Consider the following 27,803-nt stretch of genomic DNA (forward strand, 5'->3'; position numbering starts at 1 on the left):
GCGCGGCGCGGGCAGCGCGCAGGGTTCGGCAGCGGCGGGGAGCGAGGCAGCGGCTGCTGCGGCCACAGCCACCTCCCACCCAGCATGTCGGGCACCCGGGCGTCCAACGACCGCAGCGGCCACCCCGCCGCCGGCGGGCTGAAGCGGGCGCGCAGCGAGCCGGGCGGTAACAAAGTGACGGTGGTGCTGGGGGCGCAGTGGGGGGACGAAGGCAAGGGCAAGGTGGTCGATCTGCTGGCCACCGAGTCGGACATTGTGTGCCGGTGCCAGGTGGGTGCCGGGCCGGCTCCATCAGCCGCTCCCTGGGCGCTTCCCCACCCTGCGTTCCCTTCGGCTCCCGCTTTCCCCCAGCTCCCCTCGGCCCGGCGCCCTCCTCCCCGTGCGGATCCCCTCTCCCCCGCTGCTCCGCCTTTCCTCCCTTCAGCGCTCTTTCCCTCCAGCTACCGCTCCCCGCTCCTGCTGGTCCCTCCGCGCTCCCTATTCCCAGTCCCCGTCCCTCTCCCGCAGCCAGCGGCGGGACGCGGACGTGCTTGGGCAGGCAGCCGTGTGCCGCACACCCCACCCCCCCCGGCCCACCCCGTCTGCGCCTCCAAAAGGCACTCGGAAAGAAAAAAGCCCTGAGCTATAAATATAAATAGCTGACCCTTCACGATAAGCGACACTGGATCCCGAGGTGCCGGCGGGAGGGGGCCCGGGGCCGCCTGCCCGGGGAGGAGCCGCTCCGGGCGCTTCCCGGCACTGGGCTGTTCTGGGAAGCCGAGCCCCGCGGCCCGGGGCGCGGTCGGGGCCGGGGGATGTTCCCCTGCCTGGGAGGGGGTGCCTGGGTGTCTCCGGGCGTGCTGCTGCTCCGGGGTAAGGCGCTGTGAGCCGGCCTGAAGGCCAGCCGTAATGAACCTCAGGAGTCCGCCAGTTTTACTGCAGGGGCTGTTTTGGTTGGGCGGACTGTGTTCCCTGCAAAGTGCCTGGAAGTTTATTCTATAAAAAATAAATGTTTTAAATTGAGCGTGAGTAAAATAGTGGGGGGAAAAAACAAGTTATGTAAAAATACGGATTTAGAGTTGCATGAAAACAGGAAACATCTTGCATGGCTTTGTTTATAGGTATTTTTGAGTTGAATGGATTGTAAAGCGTTCTCAAAACAATGTATTTGCGTAATATAAACCAAATTAGACACATAGGTGATTCCAAATAGAATTGTAGAATAGGTTGGAAAGGACCTTAAAGATCATCCAGTTCCAATCCCCCTGCCATGGGCTGGGACATCATCCATTAGACCAGGTTGTTGAAAGTGCTATCCAGGCTGGCCTTGAGCACCTCCAGGGATGGGACCTCAATAATGGTAATAACTTCTAAAGAACTGTTTTCAAACATAGTTATGAAACTATCAAAAAGTTATGAACATATTAGACCAACACACCTAATAATTTGTTGTCCCTTTAAACTATGTGAGCACATTAAAAAGTAGTCAGTTTAGTCCAGCTCAGCTGGTATGTACCATGAAATTTATTCTGCTTTAAAATGCATGATAGCTACTAAAAAGCTACAGACATCCTTGAATCTGAGATAATAAATCCAAGGACATTTTTATAAGTGTATTATGTAAATAAATGTTATCATGCAGGTTAAATATTTAGAAGGTGGAGGAAGTATTTTCATTTGGGACATTAAACTCTCAAGATCTTGAGTAACCTTGGGGAGAAGTTTCGCTGCACAAGGTAGCTAATGAATATGCATTACCAGGACCATAGCTTTTTTTCCATATTTATTTCCCCCTTGCCTCCCCCAGCAATGTGTTACTAGGAATTTAAACTCAGGTCTTGGGATTGCTTTGGTGAAAAAAAAAAAAATTAAAAATTTTAGCTGAGGAAGAGCATTTCATAAAGACCCCTGTCAAACATTACATTCTCCTGGGGGTTTCTGTTACTACTGCAAGGAGTCATATTGGTTCTTTTTAGGCTCAATTTTGAGAGGAGCCCTGAAGCTGCTTTCAGGACAGATTTGCTGTCTATCCAGCGATTTACTTTGCAAGTGTGGCCCCCAGGTGCAGCCTCAGAATGCCCTCTGAAGGATACAGGAGTGTGTGTGAGCATGCCAGAAGGGTTGGTGTGTTAGCAACAGGCTGATGGCTTAGATGGTTTAATATGCTGCTGGGCATGTTAGAGCTTTCTGCAGCCTGATGAGACTGGAATGGATGGAAGGCAGGTGGAGCTGGAAAAGCACTGGGCTCTTTTCAAGAGTGTTCCCCAATACACGGCATGTGAGACTATACTAGGATTCCTGATAACACTGGTTAGAAGGGCCAACTATAAAGCATTTGAAAAAGAAAATATGAGTCATGATTTACTTTTGAGTGGCAAATATTATGTAACTTTAAAGAGAAGTGGATTTTTTTAATACTTCAATTGATGTTTTGTGCATTTGGTAATTTTGACTGTGCCATTTTAATAATTGAATATTTCATATTTTCAAAGGCAATCATTTAAGTAGATAATGGTGTATGATTTTTGCCTCTATTATGGTTTAGTAAAGATATGCACATATTTAAGGATATGAACAGTACTGATGAGTTCTCTCAGAGTGATAATGGCAGGCCATTAACTTACAGGTGTAATCAGTTTGAGAGGAACTTCATTAATTCTGTGTAGTGCCATGAAAAAGCTCAGTGTTTAGACAAGAACCTTGCTTCACATTGCTCCTGGAAACAAAGAAAAACTTTCTGTGCCATAGCATTTGTGTATTAGGAGCAGTTTCTTAAACAAGAAACACTGAATGACTGACTTATTAGAGATTTTAGAGAAAATGTCAGAAAAAATTCAACAGACATTTTTGTTAGAATATGGTGATTGATGTTATTTATTACCTGATGTCTTGTCCACTCTGTTTTCTGAGACATTGATGGAAATGATGTTGAACAGCTTGTAGTTTACTTTAGTCCTCAGTGAAATGGAAGTAGAGAACACTTGAAAATTAATATCTGAAAAACGGATTTTCAGGTCTTCTGAAATAATGGCCCAACTAGAGTAATTCTTCATCCCAGTAGGATACTCTTCGAGCTAACCTTTTAAAAAAGGTGGGGCTGCCCTCCTCTCTGTGTATTAGGGATTTAAATTCAGGACCAGATTTGAGTTTGAAGGCGTTCTCAAAAACAGTAATTCCCTAATGTTTCCATGAAAGAAAATAACTTTCATTAAATATTTCTCAAGTATTTTATTCTGTTGGTTTCATGAAAATAATTTGTGACATTGGTTACTGCAGAGGAAATGAAATTTTATTTTCTGGGGTACTAGAAAAAAAGGCAAGCAGGTCCATCACAGGTACAAGGGAGGCTTTAAAGTATGTTGAAAAAAAATCCACATTAAAACTCCAGCCTCTGTAATTTTCCTGGGTGTTCAGAATTTCACATGAATTGATGACTTAATTTGTTGACCAGTGCTTAGATTATACACAGTCTGAGTTCAAAATAATTAGATACACACCATTCAGTGACACTGAAATAGAATTTAAATATGAAATATTAGTTCTCCTGAAGTAATTGATTTCATTTCACCTTTATACTTGTAGCATTCTTTGTGAAAGAGGATGTTTCAGAAAGGGTAAAAGATCTCTGAATGTTCTAATGGACGATGCTGTACAAAACTCCTCACAGGCTGCTTTCATTAAAATACCAGATACACAAACCCATATAAAGAAGCAGAAAAGGTATTTTTAAATATATTAGTAACAGCAGGCTGTTAAGAAATTGAGTAGGTTTGAGTTCAGGTTTTTAATGGACAACATCAAGAACTCTTTTTTCCTCTAAACTGCTCTTTCAGCAAGCAAAGGCATTCAGAAGACAAATATTAGAGACTAATATTTCTTTTTTATTGTGGCCTCCTGGGGCATGGGGCTGTCACATTATGCCATCCAATACTTTTAATCCCTGGTATATTTTTAGAAAAGGGTAAAAACAAATATTTCAATGGCAAATATTTAATTTTGGTGTTTCTTTAAAAAACAGGTTTTGCATATTTGTTTAAAGCTTTTAACTAAGGGAATATTGGGCATAAAGATGGGAGTTCACTTTTTATGTGCCCTCTTAGCATGTTGTCAGAGTATCACATGAAGTAATGTGGATACATATAGGAAGGGAGCTTTGGTGATTTCACATGATTTCACATTGTGGCTTTATCTGTGGTAGCTCTCATTCCAGATGCACATTTCTCACATCACCTCATTCCTTGTTTTGTGTCTACCTTCAAAGCTAGAACTGGTGTTAGCTACCAGGGTTTTAATTAGCTGATTTTTCAGATCAGTTTTGGAGTATGATCAAACAGTCACCTGTCACAAGTGCCAGGGGGCCAAGGTGGTGTGCTTCCAGAGGCCTGCTTGGACTAGAGCTGTTCCTAAAAAGTCACAGCTCGTAAGTTCTCAGTTAACTGAGGCCAGCTGGTTCTGTCCTGGCCAGTTCTAGCTGTTTCCTTAAGGTGAGACTATGTAAGGTACACTGTAATAATAACTTCCCACTAAAAATGCCCCATAAACAATTTGATAAAAAATTCAAAGGAAAGATTTTCCAAAAGCCTAACGTGAAAGGTGGGAAAGCTATCGCTACTAAATGTCTAGAGGCCTTGTGATAATCACCTCTACCTGCTGCAGGTCACATCATGGTTACTGAATAGATGTGTAAACCAGCTGCAGCACAAACGCATGTCTTTCTTTCCCTTCACACCATCACCAGCAGCAGTGATTCAGCAGCAGGGACTAGGCCAAGGCAGTTTTTAAGAAATGTTTCAAGCTGTCATTTGGCACTGCTGTTCCAGCGTGCCCATGACAATGCTGGATGTGTCAGTCCTGTGACAATTCTGCCTTCTGGAAGACTGGAGACAATCTGCCTGATGTTATTTGCATTCCCTTAAGAACTGACCTGTAAGAAGCAGCACCAAATAATAAGAATGTGATTGCATTAAGAGGAGCTGTTATTAGATTTCTTAAGCTTCTGTTATTAAAGTTTGTTTTGCGCTAAATATGCAGTCACTTTTAAAAATATTTCTTCTATCAAGTCTATGCTTTCAGGTTGAGAATTGCTTTATTTTCAGAGATCATCTGATCTTTTGAGGCACATGAACAAAAATTATATTTGATGTTAATAGTGAAGAAAAGCTGAGGAGGTTGAAAAGAGAACTGGAAAAATGGCTGTTAAGGTCTTTTGTGCTTGAGTAGTTCACGGTTATTTGGACTGAGAGGTTTAACCAGCTCATAAACCAAGGGTGTGGAGTGGCTTATTTTCTCTATGTAGTGGATATTAACAAAAAAGTTTGAGAAGGTCTTACCAGTAAGAAAAGCCTGACAACGTTGTGGGTTTGAGGGGGCATTGCAACATTAGAAAACAATTCAGGCAAGGGTGAAGGGATGTGCCCAGTGCTTCAACACAAGTAACTGTTGTATACTGTTGTAGGTTTCCCTATTTCCTTCTGTTAGTGTTTTAACGAATGCAATGTAAATGTCATATATTTTAGTAACAGTACTTAGAGGAATGTGAAGGAAAATACTGTGGGCAAGCGATTGAATAATAAAACCCAAGCGAGGCAGAAATGCCAGACGAGTAGTTTCTCTGGGTGCTTTAGGTGCGAGATGGGGAGGTTTCCTTTGTTTCTCTGTTGCTGCTGACAGGGCAGGGGAAGCGGCCACACGTTGTTGTGACTTGTCCCTATTGATCATGGGCTACTGAAACTGTTTGCAACAGGGATTAAATTAGGGCAGTTTTGTGTGATGATTATGTGGAGTTACAGGGGCTTGTTGGCTGCTGTTTTTCTCTTTGTGTGTCATGTGTTGATCTCCTTTCAATGAGATTTAACAGTGATATTTAGTGTAATTTTTCCCCACAAGATAAAGTAGCATGGAAAGACTTTAATCTCCTAATGATTTAGTGCTTGATGATCTTCAGTGAAGAGATTGATGACCTTGAGGTCATGAGTGTGCAGTGACTGCAGGACTGTTGTTTTTGATTTCTCAAATGTTAGGGAGGGTTGATAATCCCATTTGCATGTATACTCACACAGGTTTCTGAGTAATTTTTTGCAAGATTCCCTGCAAAAACACAAGTAGGTTTTATTTTGCTATTCAACACAGGAGAGGATTTAAGTGAGTTGTTTCTTTAGCTACAATGAAGTAGTCCACCCTTCCAAACTTGAAATTCTTTTTGTAGCAATCTGTCACTTATAAGGTACTTTATCCAATTTTATTTTTCATTATGCTTATACATACTTACATGCCACACTGTATCATTTTAAGCTGTAGAACAACATGGTGACACTGCTATTTTAAACTAGCCTTTCCTTTGGGCATCAGCGAGATCATCTCAGGACCACCAGGATTATAAATACTGTATGAGAAGGTCAGGTTTAAAGTTTCCAAATCTCCATAAGAAAGCAAGCTTAATTTTCAATCCCCTTTATAAAGCCTGATGAATTTATTATCCTCTACAAGCATCAAAAGAAAACAGCTGAAAATTAAACTGAAATTACATCTGTTCTATTTCATTCCTGTTCTTAACTTGTTTACAGATAAAAGAAAAGTTATGTTCATATCCTTGGATCATATTACTTCTCACAGGGACATGACTATGCTTCAGCAGAGAGAATTAAAGACAAGCACACTTACCTAGGTTTTTTCATGTTTGGTTTCCTTTATTTTAGTATTCTGCTAGTATTAGAATATTTTTTCCACTGGAACATTTTCTACCAATACACCTTGACTTTGTATTCTTTGCATCTGATGCTGGAGTAGACTTGTATTTTATTATAGTGGTCTGTTGTTTTGATGTGACTTGACAAAACAATGAATTGAGTTTGAGAGAAAATAATGTTTGAGTGTCTAGTTTGCCTAGTTTAAACACCCTGTTGTTTAAAACCTGAGTTGAATTAGACTTGGCTTTTCCAGTTGCATTTTTCAGATGCTTAGGAAGACCAAGGTATCTGTATAAGTCTTTTAAAGAAATAATACTACATTATTGGTGCAATATGTGATATAAGCTTCAGGTTTTTTGTTTGTGGTACAAATAATTTTGTTTCTTTAAAGAGTCAAAAATCTCGCTCAGTTCTTCTCAGTAGTGTTTGTGTTTATAATCATACTAATTCTCTCATGAGGTTTTAGAAGGTCGCCTCCCATGGGATTTTGGGAGTTTTTGAAGAGATCACTCTTTCAGTTTGGACAGTGGGATCCTATGGATTTTGCTTCTTTGAGACAGCAAAGGGACACACTTGAACAGGAGCAGGAGTCAGAACAGTTCTGTGCAGGGCTGCTCGTACTTGAAGTCATTACTGCAACATAGTCTTAGGAAAGAGGTGCCAAACAAACTAGATTTAGCTGAGGGTGGTTGGGGTCTGGAGATAAATTTGCAACTCAGATCAGTTGTTTGTCACTACTGCAGCTTTAAAAATCGCCATTCTTTCAGTTCTTGAGGTCTTAAGGATAGTTCTGATTATCCCAACCTACCTCATCCCAATGGGTTGAATTAAAAAATAAAAAACAAAATTATGATTCACCTCTTGAAACCTGAGTTGGAGCGAGTTGGATGTTACTTCACAATAGTTAAACTGGAAAAAACAGCAAAGAACTTGCAGTAAGGGGAAAAAAACCCTTCCAGTAAGGGAAACTAAAAAGCACCTCTGGCAACAACCTTCCAGCTGGAATGTGCAGCACTTCCAGTCGTTGACAGAAGTGTTCACACACAGGTGATTCAGTGACATTGTCTTGAAGGGTCTGCATATAAAAAACCCTTAATGTATTGGACTCATCTAACTGGAGTTTTTTTTTAATACCAGTGATGCTCAAACCTCATTTGCAATGGTGGAAATAATGAGAAATCCCTTGAAAATCCATGGATATTATTATAAAGTTCATGTTAGAGTCAGTCATGCTGGTAGCACTTACTACCTACCTTTATTCAAATTAGTTCCAGGCAGTTGCTGATGTAAGTTAGAAATAGCCACTGTTAATTAAATTGTAAAGAGAAGAAACAATTTATGTAACAATGTTCCTTCTTGTTTATTCACATATAAAATCCTTTAATAAACTGAAGAAAATTATTCAATTCAGGTAACAAAACAAGTATTTTGTAGCCTGCTTGATAGCACGATGAGAGAGGTATTTGAATTTCACAAAACGTTGTGCTCCATTGATGGATGGAATTTGTATTACTGAGACACATCATGAAGAGAGAGAGACAAGAGTCACATCATTTGTTTTCAGATGCAGGCTTCCAAAACTGCTGGTTTGTGGCTGGTGTTTCAATTCATAGATTATAAATTCATATAATAATGCCAGAGGGGATCATCTTGTAATCTTGTCCCTGTACCAAGGACACAGTATTCTAGTAGCAGTTGCACGACTGCCAAAAGGAGAGGTAATACAATCTTTCTACTCCTACTTGATATTCCCATTTATACACGCGAGGTTTGCCTCAGGCATATCAGCCAGTACTGAAACTGTGTTCAGATAGCCCCATGTGCTTCCTAGCACAGATATCTCCTTGAGCTACACATTTGTTTCTAATTTGTTTATTCAAAACCTGGTTGTGACATTTCATACACTCACTGCATGTAGCAGTGGCTAAGGAGCTCAGTGTACTGCTGGTGTGTCTCTCACCTTGGTGGTGTTGGCTGCAGATCTTCAGTAACTGGTTTCTGTTATTTCCCCATTGTTAACTGGAAGAGGGTGAGAACTCATCACTGTGGGACCCATCAAAAACAAACCTGTGTCTTGTTCACACTCTATATAGCATGAAACTATCATCTGGTTTTAAGGTTTTTATATGTGATCTGATGTTTTTTTTATCAATCTACTTAATCAAATTGTGTTTGGGCATTGTGAGGAGCACTAAGCAAATGAAGGATGTGCCAATCAGGAGAGCATCTGGTAAGACTTCTCCACACTACCTGTCTGGCAAGAGCAGACAGAAACACCTGTAAGCATCAGGACACATTTCCTTCCTGTTCAAACATGTACCATTAGGCTAATTGGGAGAATTGAGTTCCTGCTGCAGGTACTGAACAGCCTCACTGCTGCTCTCAAAAGAAATTCTCTATTTTGGGATGTTTTGGTTGCAGAAAATAAAGAAATTATTTTAAAAACAATACAGGCCAAAACATCAGCCTTTAAGCAGTTTGGAAAGTGGGTTTGTTTCTTCATGGCTTTTGTAAGTTCTACTATGAAGAAAATTACTGTCCTCTGGCAACCTGTTCATAATAATTATCAGTTCCCTGATGCTGTTTATGCCAGCTACAATTAACACTGGTAAAATATAGCTTCTCAGTTTAGTGTACTGATACAGTTCTGGTGTTCAAGCACTCTAGAATAGTAATCAATGAACATGAGTGCATCAATCCAATACCATGAGTAGATCAGTACATAAAAAGCTTGGAAATGGATTTTCTTTTTAAGCAAAGTGCTGTACTGAAAAAAGGCAGTACAAGGCTGCATGTGGTAGTTCGGTCCCTTTAGCTCCTTCTAGTACTGGGACAATATGCAATTTTACACTTGGATTATAAAATTTCAGAAAATGCAGATTAAAATCTTACAGAAAAAAATTAATTTTTATCTGAGTACAATGTAATTGTTTTTTAAAACTTTTTAAAATAAACCCCAGACCTTACTGCACATGTGGAAGGGACATACCCTGGAGTAGTGGAAAAGTATGAGGAGTGTATGTGGATGCCACTGGAGCAGCTTCCATGAGAACAGCATCTCCTACAGCTGAATTGTTTAATGGGAATGCACAGACTATACAGCAACTTATTTCTAGTCGTACCATCATTTCACAATAGAGGTCATGCCAAAATGGCACTGATGATTTATCTGTCAGAAGTTGTTGCCTTAACATTCCCTTTGTTAGAGACATTTTTTAAGAACTGCAGAAGATACCATCTCTAGGGACCTAGGAAACTGCAGATGGTTGAAAAGAAATAAATTTCAGGTGGGCTCAGTGCTGCATGGCAGAGTCTGGATATTAAATGGAAGTTTATGAGGTTCATTTGAAATAAGGCCCAGGCAGAGGCTCCAAAAGTTTCTTGGTCCAAGAGGAAGCATCCTGAGGGTCCAGAGAGCACTGCCACTCAATATTCAAATGTGTAGTCTTCAAATTAACCCCATATAAGATTTTAGGTTCACTTATATTTTGTTAGGAGAAGAAATGGTTCATAAAACTGTATATGGACTCTCAGAACTGGAGTAAAATTAGAAAAGGAGTAGATACCTTTAATATCTCGGCTGTTAGGCTGCCAATATGCTGTTTGAGTATCTATGTAACTGCACGTGACAAATTACTGAGTTGACCAGATAATAAACAGAAAATATCTCATCAGGCCAGTGTAATATTTTGCAAGTGTGGTCACATCCCTTTGGTAATTCAATGCTCTGCTATCACTTCAATTATATTTATAAAAGTAAAACTAATTAAGCTGTAAAAATATACTTGGAAAGCCCTTCTTTAGGAAGCACAGACCAACATGAGTAGTGCAAAATGCAGTTCCAGAGATGTCAATACTAGTTTTTAATTGGAGAAATGCTGGTTTAGGTGGTCTGTCACTGAGTTTTTGATGTGCATTATCTATCCAGAGGGACTGAAACTGTATCAGATTTTGGCCATTAAAGGATGTACAATATCTGATGGTGTTTCTGGGCTTCAGCATTTTATGTATGCCAGCTTTCACAAGCTGCTTGATTAACATCCCTTTTTAAGCATTTTCTAGAGAAAGAGCATTTGTCTGGGTGTCAAGTGTTCAGGAAATTTTCCAAAAGCATAAACTGTCTTTCATAAGCATTCTCATACTGGTGTATCCTACCTTCTGAAACTTTAGGATACAAGAAAATACCTTTGACTATAATTTAGGAATGCTGTTATCTTAGATTGTGACTCCTCAAGCCTGATTTCATTTGTTCATATTCATGTTTATTAAGAAAAGCAGTGTAGAACAATAGCATTGTGACTGCAAATACTTTTGAAGCATCCTGGTTCCCCACTTTCTGAAGAAAAGAGGAAATTGTTACTTGTACTGGAGATTAAATCAATGTTAAACAATGGAGTTAAGTCTCTTCAAGTTTCCATCTTGCAATTGTCTATAGGTGAGCAGAAAAGGAGACATGAGAGTCCCAGAAGTTACTAGCTTCTTTTTCTCAGCCTGATAATAGAATAAACCAGTGTTTCAACCAATGCAATCCACCAGAGTCAGATCTCTTAAATATCATGTAAAGTACTCTCCTGCCTGATTTATTAACCTTCTAGATAATTGAGTACCTTTATCTGGTTTCAGATTCTTAGAACTGGTTTATTATATCTGTGAGGCAAGAAAAATGGCCAGGATTCTCTGGACAAATTATAACTGCATTAGAAGGACATTTGGGAATCCTTCCCATCCCAAGGATGAGCTACCCAACAGTTTTTAAATCAAATTTGTGTGTACTATTTTTTCTGTTCTAACCCTTCCTCACCTCTCCCTTAGCAGGTTATCTGTTTAAAATTAATTGTTGAGTTCAAATGTTCTAAAGCATGAAAACTATATTTGTCATGTTTGCAGACATATTTCTTAAGGTTCTTCATCGCACTGCTTAAAAAAATTCTCTTTTTGTAACCCATAGTTTTTATTTTCTTAGTGTTGTGTTTCATCATTTAACCACATTTTGAAAGGATTTTCAGTTGCCATTTTCCTGTGTTTTACATACAAACAGGCAAATTAGTAAATGAAGAATAAATTAAACTCTGGAATAAAGTATGTTCTAGTATTCATTTTCATAAATGACTGTTCTTTCTCAGAGTTTTCATGTAACTCCACTCATTCAGCCAACACTCTATTGTCTGCAAATTACCAGTGGTAGTCTCAGTTCCCCTTCCAGCAGATGCCCTCTTTCTAGACAGTTTAAATCATTCAGTTCTCACATCAAACCCACCAAGATTTGTAATCATCTGGGACAACTGAAGGCCTGCAGCACCACAGCAGATGAGTAATCAGGTTTCCCAGCCTTATCAGTAGGAGGCAAACTTACATTGAGACACAGCACAAAAAAAACATGAAGCCTGCTGAGAAAACTGTACCTTTAATTCTTAATATTTCTGGTCAAATGAACTCATGACCTTGATTTGCTCACCACTTTCCAAGTTTCTGTGTTGCCACATTATTCTCTTTTAAAGCTGTTTGTGGAAAAGCAGTTTATTTAAGGAAAATACCAGCTCCAATTCTTGGTTCTGGTAGGTCCTGTAAGTCATGAATTGTATCAAACTCCATAAAGTGGTGGAGTTAACTGCAAAGGCCATCTCTTGACCATTTTCTGGGGTTCTTCTGCGTAGGGCCAGGAGTTGGACTTCAGTGATCCTTGTGGGTCCTTTCAAACTCAGGATATTCTGTGACTGACAAGGTCACTCAGCAAAGCTGCAAAGTCTGCACATGCTTCCAACCTGACAAAGAGCCTCTGTCTCAAGCACCAAGAGAAGCAGTAGCTGTTTGTGGTTGGGCAGGTGGGAAGAGTTTCCATTCAAAGGGAAATACTGGGCTTAAACTCAAGGAAATATCCATGTATAGAAGATGCCTAAAAAGGATGGGCTTGTGTAGGCACGTCAGAGACAGGACTCCAAGGGTGGTAATTAATTCCAGTTTGTTTTCCCAGAAAGCTTCAGTTCTTGTCTAGCTCATGCTGCCACTCCCATATTAACTCGTGCTCTGCCATAGCTCTGCCTTGGCTTCATGGTATCGTTCTGCTTCATAATTCTACAAAGTCTTGCTGAACTCCTTTGACCCCCTCACTGTCCTGTCTGAGCCCTTTTTACAATGCTACAACATGTTAGGAAACTGTAAGGTGGAGAAAGCAGTGACCAAAGACATGTATAAATAAAAAGAGATGGTCTTGCTAAATGATCTGTTGAGAGTTTAGACCATTATTCTTCACGTGTTTCTTTCTCTTGCAGGGTGGGAATAATGCGGGCCATACCGTTGTTGTTGATGGGAAAGAATATGATTTTCACCTATTTCCTAGTGGCATCATTAATCCAAAGGCAATTTCTTTTATTGGTAAGGCGTTTTGGAACTCATTATTAAAAATGTAATTGTGTAGTGGATAGCTGCAACTGTACTTTATAGTAACAAGGAAAGAAAAATATGACTTGCAGATTTGCTTTAGCTGTTTGACTTATTTATTGTTGCTTTAATGTGAAGAGTTACTCTATTTTCAGTGTCACTTTAGTTTCCACTGTTAGAAAACTGAAAGCAAGAACATCTTATCATCTTCCTTTTTATACTTTATGGTAAAGTTTGGAGCCCACCCTCTACTTGCACTCTCTTTTTGTACTTTCAGAAATATATGCGCTATTCTTTGAGCACGCAAATGCCAGGAGTTAGCTAAATAAATAATTCTCTCTCACATTTCTACTGATTTCCAGAAATAGGCTCCAAAATGCAGGGCTCTACTTAGGAGGTCATCATCCAGTCCCCTTTTTGTTCACATCATCAGCTGTTTAGTGTGATGTATTTTGCTGTAAAGATACTTGGTGCAGATGGCATCATAAAAAAATTCATGCATTCACTGGACATTAATCTCATAGTTAAATGGTAGGCAAATTTCAGCCTCTTGTCCAAAGCTTTGATTCTTTCTGAGAGAAATTATGTACAGACTGTACAAGAAATGAATGTAAGTTCTAGTGAGTCATGGAGTTTGTTTTGTTCCATTTAATAATTTCCAAATGGATAACTGGAATCTATTAAACATATTTTTTTCTCTCAGCTAAATATGGTGTGTTGTCTTGCTTCCCTATTTACTCCCTTGTCAATTAGTAACGACTATAACTTGAGTTACGCTAAATTTAGGCTGAGACAGGCTCTTGCATATATTTCTGACATTCCTGAGAAGGAGGCAGCAGCTGTTTCCAGCCCACTGCATCACTAATCCTCCACGTCTCGCCAGTACTGCTCTTTATTGCTTGGGGGTTCTATTTTGTAGCTCAAAAGCAGGGGGAAGGCATTGCTAATGTATCACAGCACTAGTTTGAACTGAGTTTAAAACAAAGATCTGAATATTGAAGATTTAAATATTTTCACAGGGGTTTGTCAGTGTGATAAGGCCAGGGACTTCTTTGAGCTTTTTCCTGTGAACAATTGAGGCTGAAGTTGCAGGGCAAAGTCCACCATGAACAAAGACAAGAATCCGCTTACCTCAGCTGGCTGTGCAGCAGCCTGGCATTCATGCCTGAAACAAGCCAGCTCTGCTTTTTCTGAGTTTAGCAGCCCAGTAGCTGCTTACACCAAGTCAGGATTTACCCAAAAAGTTCTCAAGATCGCTTCAAGTGAAAGCTAGTTTTACTTTTCAAATAAAATTTTAGACAGGAAGTGTTTACAGGCCTTATATCTTAAAAATAAGTGTTTTATTCCTTGCTTTAAAATAAATAATTTATGTTCCCAAAGGTAATGGAGTGGTTATACATTTACCAGGCCTGTTTGAAGAAGCTGAAAAGAATGAAAAGAAAGGTTTGTACCAAGTAATTTTTGACCTACCTTTATATTGGCAGCCAGATTGAAGGTTTTTGTAAGCTGTTGTTTCTGACCATAAGTATTCAGTGCAGTAATAACATTCTGGAATTTAAATGAGGAAACAGTATTTAAAATGTTGAAATGTGGTAGTCTTTAGATGTATTTCAGAAGTAGTCTATTCATGGGTTACATGGAGCTTTATGGCATTTGATGCCACATTTGATGGAAAATAAATTCTCAAGTGTGTGCTAAGCTTCCCTTGACCTCAAATAGGGATGATTTAACCCAAAATTTCTGTGCCCAAATATACTCAGTTGGTTCTGCTTTGAGCAAGGCTTTAGACCCTATGACCTTCCCAGATCCTCTACTCCTTAGATTGTTTTGTGTTTCCACGTAGAAATTCTCTATTTTCTGAGGCACAAGTAGAGTTTAAGCGCTATTGTGTAGCAGGTTAATAATATTTATTTAAAGAATTTTGTGTAAGCCACAGCATTCTGGCATTTAAGAAGTATCTTAGAAAATGAGAAAGCTGATAAATCAAAAATGAGAAAAGTTTCTCAACAGAAACATTGCTGATATTTGATATTGTCCTGTGGTTTATCCATTTTGTCTATAGTTATCTTAACAAGAAGCCATATAAACTAGCAAAAAGAAAGAAAAATTAAAGCCAATGTCAAAACTTGACCAATCAGCACAGCTGAAATTCTGCCTTTCTTCATCTTTTGACAGGTTTGAAAGATTGGGAGAAAAGACTGATTATATCAGATAGAGCACATATAGGTAAGTGAAGATTGAAGGGGGAAAAAACCTCACAAATGATTGCTTAGCTCATGATGCTAAATTAAATTATTATTCCACAGAGCAGCTATGTATTTGATCTAACACAGCTTCTTATTATGTTGTGTAATCTGAAGCATGATAATGTAATCTGTATCCACTGAAGAGTGATGTTTTACATGTTTTCACAATGTTTAAGGAGTACTGGCTCTGTTTTCACAGAGGAGGCCTGTGCACTGTCAGTGACAGCAGAATCACTTTGTCTTGAAATTATGAATGTCTGTGATTTAAATAATATTTTTCTCCTATGTTCTCTCACTATATCCATTTGATTTTCCACTGCAGTGTTTGACTTTCACCAGGCAGTAGATGGGCTCCAGGAAGTGCAACGTCAAGCACAAGAAGGCAAAAAGTAAATATTTTCAACACCCTCATTTCATTAATAGTTATGCAAATTTGGAAAATCAGTGTAATTTTGGAAAACAGAAAACTATGTGTCTCTAAAGAGCCTTGTTGGTGTTACTAATTCTGTGCTTCTGTTCTGTTCCTACTTATGTTATTGAACAAACCATCAGCTGTACTCAAGGCCTCATGCTTTATTGAATACCACAAATATTAGCAATACTTATGCAAAGCCTGAAAGGTGCTCTATATTTATTATAATAGAACTTTAATATCTTTTTATGTCTCAGACATCCTGTCCAGCATATGATATAGTGAAAAGCTTTGACAAAATTACTTGCCATAAAGCATATTTTTGTATGTATTTATACAAATTGGGTGGGATGTTTCTTTTTACTTAGTATTGGCACAACAAAAAAGGGGATTGGACCAACGTATTCTTCCAAAGCTGCACGAACAGGCCTTCGGATTTGTGACCTCCTCTCTGACTTTGATGAATTTTCTTCAAGGTACAACTATTTTCCTTTGTAAAAGAGTGATAAATTTTACCTGACAGATTTGCTTTTAAGGATATGTTTTTAAATATGTGTCTGAATTTTGTATATAAATTGTCTAGAATGAGAAGAAAACTGGAAAGAATGTGTGTGTGTATTTCCTGTACTTCACAGAGTTTCTCATAATTTAAAATGTAATTTTGAATATTGGGAAACGCACTGGTTGAGGTGTCAGAGTCCTGGGTATTTTCTCCCTATAGCTTTCAGTATATATTGTGCATAATATAAAATGAGTTCTTGCCAAAGGTTCTGTGATTCTGTGACTATGTTCCTCATAGATACAATTTCAATATTTTACAGGTTTAAAAACCTGGCACAACAGTACAAGTCAATGTTTCCCACATTGGAAATTGATACAGAAGGACAATTGAAAAAGCTAAAGGTAAGGATTTATCAGTTGAAATACTTATTTTAATTTAAAAAGGTAGAAATGAAGTGTACCAGACATACCACTTACTGAGCTAACTTAGATGAAAAATGCATATGTTCATTATTATAAAGGCTTTTAATAAACAGTACCTATGCTTTGTAGTAGAATGTTCTTTCTTACTGTAGGCGTTAATGTAAGCTCTGTGGAGTATTTAATTTTCCTATAATATTTTACTGTTTTGAATGTTGTTTAAAATGACTGTTGTATCAAAGTAGTAAAGAGAATGCAGGGTGATGGCTTCAATTAGTGTCCAGTGTGTTGGTGGCAGTTCCTTGCTTACTGAAGAATTGTTTGTGGATTGTTTCAAGATCCTGTTATTACAAGAAAATTGTCTTTTTACAAATAAATCCTAAAGAGCCACTGGTAAAACAAGCTTTCATGAATATGTAAGCAAAGAGGATATTAAAAATATCTCTTACTTTTCCAAGTTTTTTCTTATACTTTATCAGAGCTGACACCCTGAGGATATTTTTTAATATTTAAAAGGAGTGATACGTTTTTCTTCTGGTGCTTGGACTAGTTTGAAGTTCCATTCTCAGTGTGGCTAGACTGTAGACAGACTATCTAAAGATTATAGCAACAAAATTGGATAGGTATACCACCTACTGAAATGATACAGAAATTGTGGCACCCTAATGCCATAAAACAAGTCATGTTTTCTTATATGAGTGGTTCAATAGATTGAAAGGAGTATAAGCTAATAGTTGTATTTTTCAGGAAAGCACAGTTATTGAGGCTGGAAGTTTAGACTTATCTGTGTGTTTTGTCTTTCAAAAGTGAACACAGCGTTCCCTGCTTCCAGCTATTGTCTGGGGAAGCTGACATTTGTACTCAATTTGCAGGGATATGCTGAAAAAATAAGACCTATGGTTCGAGATGGTGTGTATTTTATGTATGAAGCTCTTCATGGCTCCCCAAAGAAGATCCTTGTTGAGGGAGCCAATGCAGCATTACTTGATATTGACTTTGGTAAGTTATATTCTAAACTATGCTTAACTCCTAAGAGATCAGTTTTATTTTGATTAGTGTTATTTTGATTTGTGTTTATATTGACTTGGCAAACAGCAGGAAAATAGAGAAACAAAATAGTCTTTCCTTAATAGGAACAGATCTCCCAGAAGTAAAGCTCATTAAGACAGAGATTGTATCATTAACAGGATTAAGTACTTAGGGTTTAAATATTGATTTTTACTGAAATTTATTCCAGTGCAGCTGAAATTTCACTGCAGATATTCTTGTCTTAATTGCTTTTAAATGTGTGTGCACATTTCCAGACAAACCAGGTACTCAATGCAGTGCTGCTTAGGTAATTCCTCTGCCATGGGAGGAGGATTAAACTGGTGCAACAACCTCTAAGTCTTGCCACTACAGTTGGTCTCTGAAGAGACCAACTCTGAAGAGATTCTCCAGTGCAGAGTCGCAGTGTAGAGATCATGAGTAACCTCTTAAGACTTAGACAATTTGTGGCAGATACTCAGAGCCACTTGTGCAGAGCATTGGGAATGCCAGACTGTGACCTTTACACCAGGCTCTCCATAAACGTAATGGAAATAGTTTCTGTGATACACAGAACGTTGAAAAAAAGCTTTACACAGCAGAAGCATCATATAATAGATCCTGTGCCTAATGGAGGTAGTATTGAGATGCTTTTGAATTTCTCCCTTGTGTGCAATCCTCGGTGAAAGTTGTAAAGGATGAATGACACATAATAAAAAGAATTTGCCTCCCTCTCTGGCTGCTGTTCCAGTTTAGCTTTAAAGCCAAACACAGAAGCAAAAACCTTCTTTGAAGTGATAAAGAAAAATCAGTCTTTGTTTCCTACCATTGCTGACAGAGGCCTGTGCTGCTGTGTTTCTCTGACAGGCACATATCCCTTCGTGACCTCCTCGAACTGCACCGTGGGCGGAGTGTGCACCGGGCTGGGCATTCCTCCGCAGCACGTGGGGGATGTGTACGGCGTGGTGAAGGCGTACACCACCCGTGTGGGCATCGGAGCCTTCCCCACCGAGCAGATCAATGTAGGTGTAGTGTTGCAAAAGGTGCTATGCATGGCTGGCAACAAGTAACAGCCAGCAGAATGGGGTAAGGGTTATTCCACTGATAAGTAAACACGGTAATAATAATGCTGAACAATCACACCCATGAGGAGAGGAGAATTACGTTATGAACTTAAGGTATTTGTCATGAGAGGAGAGCAACTCGAGTGTGGTGATGTTACACTGCAGTGACCACACTTCTGTTGTAATGATCAATGTGAAAACAGATGTCAGCATCTTATATAACATCATTAGGTGTATTTCAGTGGCAGGAGTTTGTTGTGGACCAGAACTGTCAATGAATCCCAGAAGAGCTTAAATTACAAGAGCAACTTCTGTGCTTAACAGCCTGTGTTCTGTGTCATTTATAGAATAAATGTGGTGTGTGTGTGAGCCAGTCATCCACAAATGGGTCGATAAAAAGAAGGGGAGAGATTTTGGTTATTTTAAACTGTCTGCTGTATTTTCATTATCAAGAAACTAGATAGCTCAGGATATTGATTATGAGCTATACACACAGCAATCTACAGGGCAGTGTTCTGTATCTAATGTAAGGGTTTAGTCACTAAAATCCTTTCTCTAATGGCTCAGATGAGTTGATGGTATCCTTTGAGTATATGAATCATGAACATAAAGTTTCTTCCTTCTTTATTTTTACCACAGTATAGGTATTGCCAGTCTGAATAGAACAGCTGGCAGTCTCATGCTGTGGTAGAGGCAAGAAACTCTAGGTGTTTTGATCTAGACATTGTACAAGCATTTAGTCTTGTCCCCAGAACCAAAAGATGTCAAAAGACCAGATGAAGAAAGTAAATGCAACCAAAATTTTATGAAGGACTGAATTGTCAAGGAAATCTTCCTGCTGGATGAAGAAGAAAAGTGTCTCCTTGGAACACAAAAATCATATTAAATACATGATTTGAAATGCTAGTGATTGCAATACAAAAATCCTGTGCACGAGGGGATTTGTTATCTGCCTTAGTCCTCTTCTAGTAATTGGTTTTTTCCTGAAAAATAGCTTTCAAATTGGAACAACTGTATTTTTCTTGCTATTCATCTGTACTTGTTTCTATTTGTTTTCCAGCTATGCTTTCAGTGAAACACCATCAGCATTCTCTCTGTCTCATTCTAGGAAATTGGAGATCTTTTACAGTCCCGTGGCCACGAGTGGGGGGTAACTACAGGCAGAAAGAGGCGCTGTGGCTGGTTAGATCTTGTCATTTTGAAATATGCTCATATGATCAACGGATTCACTGCGTAAGCATCAAAGATTTTGCGCTACATTTGGAAGTGATAATTTTGTGCTTCGCAGAATAAATATGTAGGTAACATTAATATAAGTCCAGTAAAGTGTCACATTTTAAGCAATACCATAATGCACAGTGGGCAGCAGAGAATTATCTTAATGCTGATAATAATCTAATTCCTTTTTTTTTTTCCAATTAAGTGATTTTACAACATGATAGCTGTGATTTTTTTGGTACATGTTTTCACTTTGTTTTTCATCAGATGGCCAGTGTAGATTGGATCACTGTATTGGTTTTCTAACAGTTTACTCCAGTGTTTTTAATCCAGTGCTTTCATTCTGACTTGTGCCACGGTCTAAAACCTGTTGAGTTTGAGGTTTGGTTGACTCTATTGGATCCTACTTGTAGGAACAATTCTGCATCATTTGGAACCTCCATCTTGATGAGTGAAATTATGGAGTGATAGAAGGGTACAGCAAATGTCACAGCTTTCATTCCAGTTTCAACAGGTTCATTTATTTACAAAGACATAGTCAAATATTGTTTTATAAACTGTGTTATAAATTCTGCTTTTAACAGGCTGTTTTATTTTCTTTGGGACTGGGTAGCTTCCTTGGTTGATGCATTCAGGCAAACTTGTCCATATATGCAAACACATGACCCTAAGCACTTTAATATATTATACTGAAACATAATTTAATATTGTTTATGGTACTAATGTTACAAAGGAAGAATGGTCTTGTTCATTAATTTATCAGAAGGGTTTTTTAGCTTTGGGATTTTTTAAAAATTGGATTTATATTTTGCTTTAACTTAACTCTAGTTAATGTGGAAAATTTTAAGAAGGTATCAGGTTTCCTTTCATTTCAGGTCTGTAAAATTACTGTACTCTTATCAACAAAACTATATCCTCTCTGATAATTGTGCTAGCTACAAAACATGGGGAGCTGAAAAAAGTTGAAGAACTGGCTCTATGGTGCTTCTTTCTGAAAAAGTGTCTTCACTTAATTCTTTCATTCATCACATACTTACTGAGCACATATAGCCTGGACTACTGTCCACTACCTGTCTAAATCCTTAGCTGCTCAGATTTTTGCTAGGCAACATCTATAATATTGTTCTGGAGAATTTGACGAGTTTTAAAATGCAGTTTTATTCAGATCAGTGAATAGTGATTTATTCAGACACAGTGAACAGTGTTTTCTTGAGGTTCCATTTTTGTCTCCCTATGTGTTCATTCACAAAATTAATAAGGTTCATTAAACCAAAAGCACAGCCCAGGCACTGAAAGTTAGGATGGGAATCTTCCCAATGAACTGCACACGTGGTTTTATAACCAGACTGTGCTTGTTCTGTTATAAAAGTGTAACCAGTCAATAAGTCTGTCAGACAGTTGCTGTGAATCAGTAGGAGTAACAGAAATAGTCACTGTCAGTGCTGTCAAGTGTCATACCCATTCAAACCAGGCCCAGCAGGTGCCACTTCCCACAGTCAGAGTACATGTTCATGCACTGACCTGAGCACTGTGCACCTGGGAGCAGCCAAGCATTTGGAAATGTCTCACAGTGTCTCAGTCGAGTATTCATCCCAGAGGCATGAATTCAGTTAACAGTGTTCATAGTTGAATACATTTGTGTATTTCTGCTGGCTGGGCTGCTTGAGCTGGATTTGTGAAAGGGCAAAAAAAAGATGGAAAGTATTAAAAAGGAGATCCATCATGTGTGTAACTAACTGATGTTTTTTGTGCAGTTTGGCATTAACAAAACTGGATATTCTTGATGTCCTTGATGAAATTAAAATTGGCGTTGCCTACAAATTGGGTGGAAAAAGAATTCCATATTTTCCAGGTAAGTTGCTAAACCTCTATGTTCATTTTTATCTTTCCTCCCTGTTAATCCAATTTTGCTTTTGAAAATCAGACTTGATTTCTTTTTCACTAGACATTCTGTGGCAATTTGTGGAGCTTCAGTATCTGTAGAAAGATGGCTGTACCATTACATTAGCATTTTCCATTTACCTTGCATTTGTGTACAATGGCAAGAAATTCAGAACAAATAAAATCATGTGTTAGGTCCTCTATGTGTTGTCCAGTTAGATTTTTTATTGGAAAATCAGGGATCTGAAAGTTAGCAAGACTCAAGTCAGTGACTGTATCATTGGCAATAGCATTAAATGAAGCAAAATTGAAATAAAAGCTGTACAAAAAGGAGATAGAAATAAGCAGAATAAAGCTGCTTCTGGGTAGATTTGTTGAGCTTTATTAGCTGCAGCAACACTGTGGTTAATAAAAATATGTATTTCTCCCTCAATAATGATTCATAATGACACTTTTTAGATGTAACAATACATATTTATTTTTTTTTACATTAATGATGTTTTCAAGATATGTGTAAGAATCTCTGCCAAGAAAAGGGGTTTGTTCTGTTGAGCTATGGGAGATTTCAGAGGCACAGGGTGGACTGGCAGCAGCTTTCTCACCACTTTTGGTGGTTCCTGGCTATAATGAGAATTCCAGTGGGGAAAAGCTTGTTATAAAATTTTTTTAAACTCTAAATCAGTTTTTCACATGACTGATTTAACCTTGCTCTAGAGATGAAACTCTCTGAGACAGTAATGCCTTGTCTACTGTTTTATTCTGTGCAAATCTGAACTAAAAAGTGGAAGTCCTGTAAACCTCAAAAAATCTTATTTCCTCAAAAATAAAACTGTAGTGGTGTTGTTGACTCCATGTTGACAGCATAGAGTATATTCTACAGTTTTTGGAAGAGGGAACTGCGTTCCTGGATCCTCTTAAATCAGATTTATCTTCCTAAGTATCAGAATTTAACCTCAATTAAGAATTAAGATGTGAATGATTGAATAAACCAGTAAAAATATTATTTCCTCATATATCAGTTTTTAATTGTTGTCAAAAGACTTCATTGGTCAAGAGCCATAGGTCTGTTCCCTTAAGGCAGATAAAATCAAGTGTGACAAAAATTGTTCTTCCATAGCTAACCAGGAGATACTACAGAAAGTGGAAGTAGAGTATGAAACAATGCCTGGCTGGAAAACTGATACAACTGGAGCACGAAAATGGGAGGACCTCCCACCCAAGGCCCAGAACTACATCCGCTGTGTGGAAAACCATGTTGGTGTGCCAGGTAAATTTCTCTGTAGATGTCTGCATGAGGATGCCACAGCAGACAGACACAGCTCTGTGAAAGTGCTCAATTCGTTAGTTGGAAGTGACTTTATTTGGGCAGGAGGAAATGAAAGTACCCGTGGTTGGGCTGATGGGGGTAAATGACAGCTTGCCAACAGGCAGCAAAGGGTGGTGTTCAGCAGGCAGGTCTGCAGTGCTGTAGAGTTCTCCAAGCTGCTTCTGGCAAGGATTTAACCAGAGGAAAGATAAACATGTGTTGTTCTTGGCTAATGGCCACCTTCTCTCAGTGAAAAGGGGGTCTGTGCACCGTGCTTCAGCCTGTAGTTAGGCTGATGTCCTCATCTCCCCCTTTCACTCTGCATGCTGCACTGCTGCATCCCTGTATGAACTGAGATGCCTTTGTTTTGTTTTTTTTCCATTCTTACTCATATAAGGAATTGTGTTGCATAACAGGTACAAGGTTGCTTAGCCCAGTTCTTCCACTTGGGAAATATGAGTCTTAATTCATTGATCTGCGAAGGTCAAGCCACACAGTTTTCTTCAAATCTAACTTCTAGAGCTCTAGAGGTGGCAAGAGCTAGGTGTGGCATGAATGGTGGAGTTTGCAAGGGAATTTCCACAGTAACAAGCTTAGAAAGCTGGTGTTTGTGCTTTTGTTTTCTATAAAGCACCTCAGAGGTCACATCAGGGGAGTACAGGCTGGTTACAACTGTGGCAATGCCTGTATCAGTCACGGATCAGGAAACATTTGATAGCAGAGACTGAAACTCAGAGAATGGCCTTTGTGTGGTCAAGGACACACAAGGGATGTGTAAATACAGCTCCCCTTACCTTTATTCCTCTGGTTTGCTGTGTAAAGTCAGGATGCTTTGCTAGGTTTGATGGCTAAAGGAGACCTATATCCACAGTCAATTCTATAGCAACCATGGGCAATAAAACTGCAGTGGAACAGCTACAGTGTGGAATTTAGGGTAGCTGCTTACACTGGATAATGTTTATAGTTAGAGTCTTATATTTAAAAATACTACACTATGTACAGTATCACTGTCTTCTGTTCCACATCATGCAGATTTCAGTCTGGGACAGCTCTGGCTTCCTCTCTGCAGGGATGTAGCTAAACATGCTGTCACTCAAAACAATGGCACCTAAATCTGCAACAGACATTCCTGACCTTCCATTAGGCCTTCCACCTGCAATGCTCTCTGTGTATGGTATAATTATTTCATGCTTTCAAACTTCAGATATTGCACTTTTAGTTCAGTAGTCCAGCTGGAGTAGAGGGATTTTTGACAATGAAACTTCCTTCCTAAAATTGGTCAGTCTGTCATGAAGCGTATGAAAGGTGAAAGTTATTCCAGTTCATTAATTATAATATTTAAACTCAGTAATTTTTCTAATGGATGTGTTTTCCTCCCTAGTTAAATGGGTTGGAGTTGGGAAGTCAAGAGAGTCGATGATCCAGCTGTTTTAAACAAATGAAGAACTTCATTGATGAGAAGCACAACTTGGCATTCATCGGTTCCTTACTGCTTCCTCTTTAAATGGAAATGCTATTTAAAACAAATTCTTCTAGGAATTAAATAGAAACACAACATATATTCTGTATTGTAACATTTTATTTAAGTTCTCAGTAAATTCAGTGTAAAATATCTTTGGTGTCCATCATCAAAAAAGTCAAAAAAAGTATTTCTAACAAAATAGGGAAATATTTTTTTCAATTGATCCATGTTACTATTTGAAAGTACTTTACACCTATATAGTATTTCTCCTTGCTGAAACCAGTATTAAGCCTTTTCCCGTAATTACTGGGTAACTTTAGAATGGTGAAGCTTGGATTTTTCTTAAAATGTTTAAATATCTGTGTATCTGGGTTGGCAGTACTAGGACAGATACCATGCACTGAAATTGGTTGAATTATAAAGATTTTCAGTTTATAAAATACAGCAAAGTTAGGTGGGTATTTTTGACTGCACAAGGCAAAGCAAACACAATTATATGTAATTTTTATATAATGTTTTTTGATAGCCTACTAAAATGAATGGAGAGCACCTAAAATGAAACATGTATTTATCACAAAGCCTATCCTAGTAACAGATAACATCTGTAAAGGGGCCAAACTGGAGAAAGCTGAGCTGCATAATAATTCTTTGAACTATTCTGTGTACTAACAGGCTGGAGACTGTCAGGTGTGTGGCCTTTCTTTTATGCAGTAGGAAAAGGAATGAGTGAAGGTGAAAGGAAGAGAGTCCTCAGGGTACAAAACTCATGAGAGTGGAGCTGAGACAGCTGTGTTTTCTCCATGAACCTGGGACATTTCTTCCTGCTAGTCCTGTGATTGAAGTTTCCCAAGTTCTACTCTGGATCTCTGTTGAGGAACTTGGGACTTGTGGCTCTGTAAGGCACTCGCTTCCACAGCTCATAGGTTTCCAAGAATAAATCAATGCATGACTCAATGATGACTGCTGCAGTATTTACACCCCTCACACATTTTGACCTTCCTCAGCAAAATGTAATACCTATTTATAGAAGAGGATGACACGTGGCAGCCAGGGTTGGGACATGTAGAAGCTGTGGAGAGTCCCAGAATCTTCAAGAATGTACTTAGACTTCTTTGTGGATCTTCTAATTTGTAATGGTTATGCATCAAGAGCTCTCAAAAAAGGCCTACCTCTTGTAGAGGAAAAAGATTATTCTAGAGACAGAATTATTCCCTAACTGCGAAATTTTCCATGTAGATGTTCCTTTTTTATACATGTCTCGGAGAGCTATAACAATATTTTTGTATCATTCCCATGGGCAGTGGAAATGGCATCACGTCCTCACTGATGCCATTATACAGTGGGTAAAAACAGCCCTTTTCTGACATGCTAACTCCAAGGGTACAAAACTATGACACTTGGCATGAGGAATGGGGAAAAAAGGAAAACCTGTCAGGAGGTCCTGTGCCATACTCTTCCCCTTTGTCTTATCTCACTCTATATCAAATAGCAGATAATGTTCAAAGCCATTTGTGTCAAAAAATACTTTTTAAAGTACCAGTGCAAAGCACTAAATGTAACTGTTTAGGGATGTTTTGCTGCTTGTAAGACAGAATTCTTACACCATCCAGCTCTGGTGCAGTCTCTCCATGCCCCAGTTCATAATAGATTCTGGCTTGATGCACAAACAAATACTTTTTTCTCTAAACCAAAAAAACAACGAAAAAGATCCCAAAGTGGTAAATCCTTACTTCTGTTTTAACTCTTTTGTCCATCTTTGGCAAATTGTTTAATCCCACTGCTGCTGGTTTTGCAATCTGTGAAATTGCAATTAGTAATACATCCTCACATCTTCAACACTGCCTTTTGGAGTTCCCAGGGTCAAGCCCTGCAGTCCTTGATCTGAACTGAGGAGGAAGCTCTCCCCATCGTATTTATGGCTGTTCTAATGAAAGACCAATGAGATTTCTGACCTTACTTAATGTTTGTGAAGCACTTCTGAAAGGTACTTGGTAAGTGCTAATTATTACAAGCACTGTGAAGTGTGCCTCATTTATATGAGGTACTTTAAGCATAAAGATGCTTGGAGATACAGTAATTAAGTTTTGTTTTCACATGGCTTAACCCTGTGACATTTGCCTTCTGAATGATCTAGAGCTGTTCCTTTTCTTGGCCCCATCTTCCTCTGTGCATTTGTGCTGGGAGGTGGCCGCTATATTTAAGCTTTGGTTGATTTATAGGCAAAGTCCACAGTGACTAACGAGCCACTTGGTGTGCTGAATAACTGGATTAAATGATCAACTCTAAACTGAGTATTTGGCATATTGAAGACAATAGCTTTTATGGTGTAATTTTGACAGGATTACTTACCACTTAATCTTTTTATTTTCCATTTTTCCATTAAGTATCTGTTAAATGCACATGGCCTGTCCTTGCAAGGATTCATCAAAAAACCCAGTGATGTTGTTGGTGAGCATGATGTAATAGGCAATTATCCCATTACTTACTCTGTTACCATAAAAATAATATCATGCTTTTCATTTCATAGCATGGATATTTTAAATAAAAGTTCTGGTCCTATTAAATTTTACATGTGCTGTCATTGAATTGAATGTGAATAAGTTCAGGCTTTCATCAGAAATCTCTTTAATCTACTGAGAGACACAGTGCTTAGCAGGAACATTTTAACATAAATTTCCTTTCATTTTGGCTGTTTTCCATGTATGTTATTTTGTATTATTTGGAATTTCATTTAATAACAATCACTGTGATGAATTTAACTACTTCTTTCTCCCTAGCTAAATTCAATAATAATGGCTAAAACTGGCTGATATATCATCCTGTTTGTTATCTGGATGGAAGAATAAGGGTAAACGTTAACTGAAAAGTCATAATTTATGGTAAAGGTTATAGTTTTTTACTATAATTACAGATTCACTCCTGCACAGTAATGTTTTTGAAGTATTTTCTGCCACTTACCCTTACAATATGGCCTTCCTAGTCAGCTACACACTTTCTTACACATTCAGGATAGGATTTTGAAGCTTTTGTAATTTTTTAATTTGGCTGTATATGGTCTTACAGTTCTGGCATAATGCACTTTATAACAGGAAAGAAAATAAAGCATTTCCATAGAAATGTGCAATCTATACTTAGACCTTATGCAGATTTTTTTCAGATGATTTTTGATCCACACCTGTTTATTTTGTCCTTGAAGATGTATTAAAACATTTAAAGTAACAGTG

At 38.5% G+C, this 27,803-nt stretch overlaps 1 protein-coding gene across 1 annotated transcript; it reads left to right on the top strand.

Moving 5' to 3' along the window:
• Window positions 1–14: 14 nt before the first annotated feature.
• Window positions 15–27,803, top strand: ADSS1 (adenylosuccinate synthase 1). The gene is made up of 13 exons (XM_015630489.3): window positions 15–270; window positions 12,935–13,037; window positions 14,424–14,486; window positions 15,219–15,269; window positions 15,612–15,678; window positions 16,070–16,177; window positions 16,523–16,604; window positions 17,495–17,621; window positions 18,516–18,670; window positions 19,821–19,945; window positions 21,685–21,782; window positions 22,929–23,078; window positions 24,499–27,803. Exons 1-13 carry the CDS (start codon window positions 85–87, stop codon window positions 24,549–24,551), a joined length of 1,368 nt encoding a protein of 455 aa, XP_015485975.1. The 5' UTR covers window positions 15–84; the 3' UTR covers window positions 24,552–27,803.

The sequence above is a fragment of the Parus major genome, chromosome 5, assembly GCF_001522545.3.
Source record: "Parus major isolate Abel chromosome 5, Parus_major1.1, whole genome shotgun sequence".
NCBI lineage: Eukaryota > Metazoa > Chordata > Aves > Passeriformes > Paridae > Parus > Parus major.

Bases quoted from the DNA above. Each gene is read 5' to 3' on its own strand.
- ADSS1 (XM_015630489.3), top strand. From the start codon at position 85: ATGTCGGGCACCCGGGCGTCCAACGACCGCAGCGGCCACCCCGCCGCC. The intron at 14,487-15,218 runs GTTTGTACCAAG...ATCTTTTGACAG, and splicing joins TGAAAAGAATGAAAAGAAAG to GTTTGAAAGATTGGGAGAAA. The intron at 15,270-15,611 runs GTAAGTGAAGAT...TTTCCACTGCAG, and splicing joins ATCAGATAGAGCACATATAG to TGTTTGACTTTCACCAGGCA.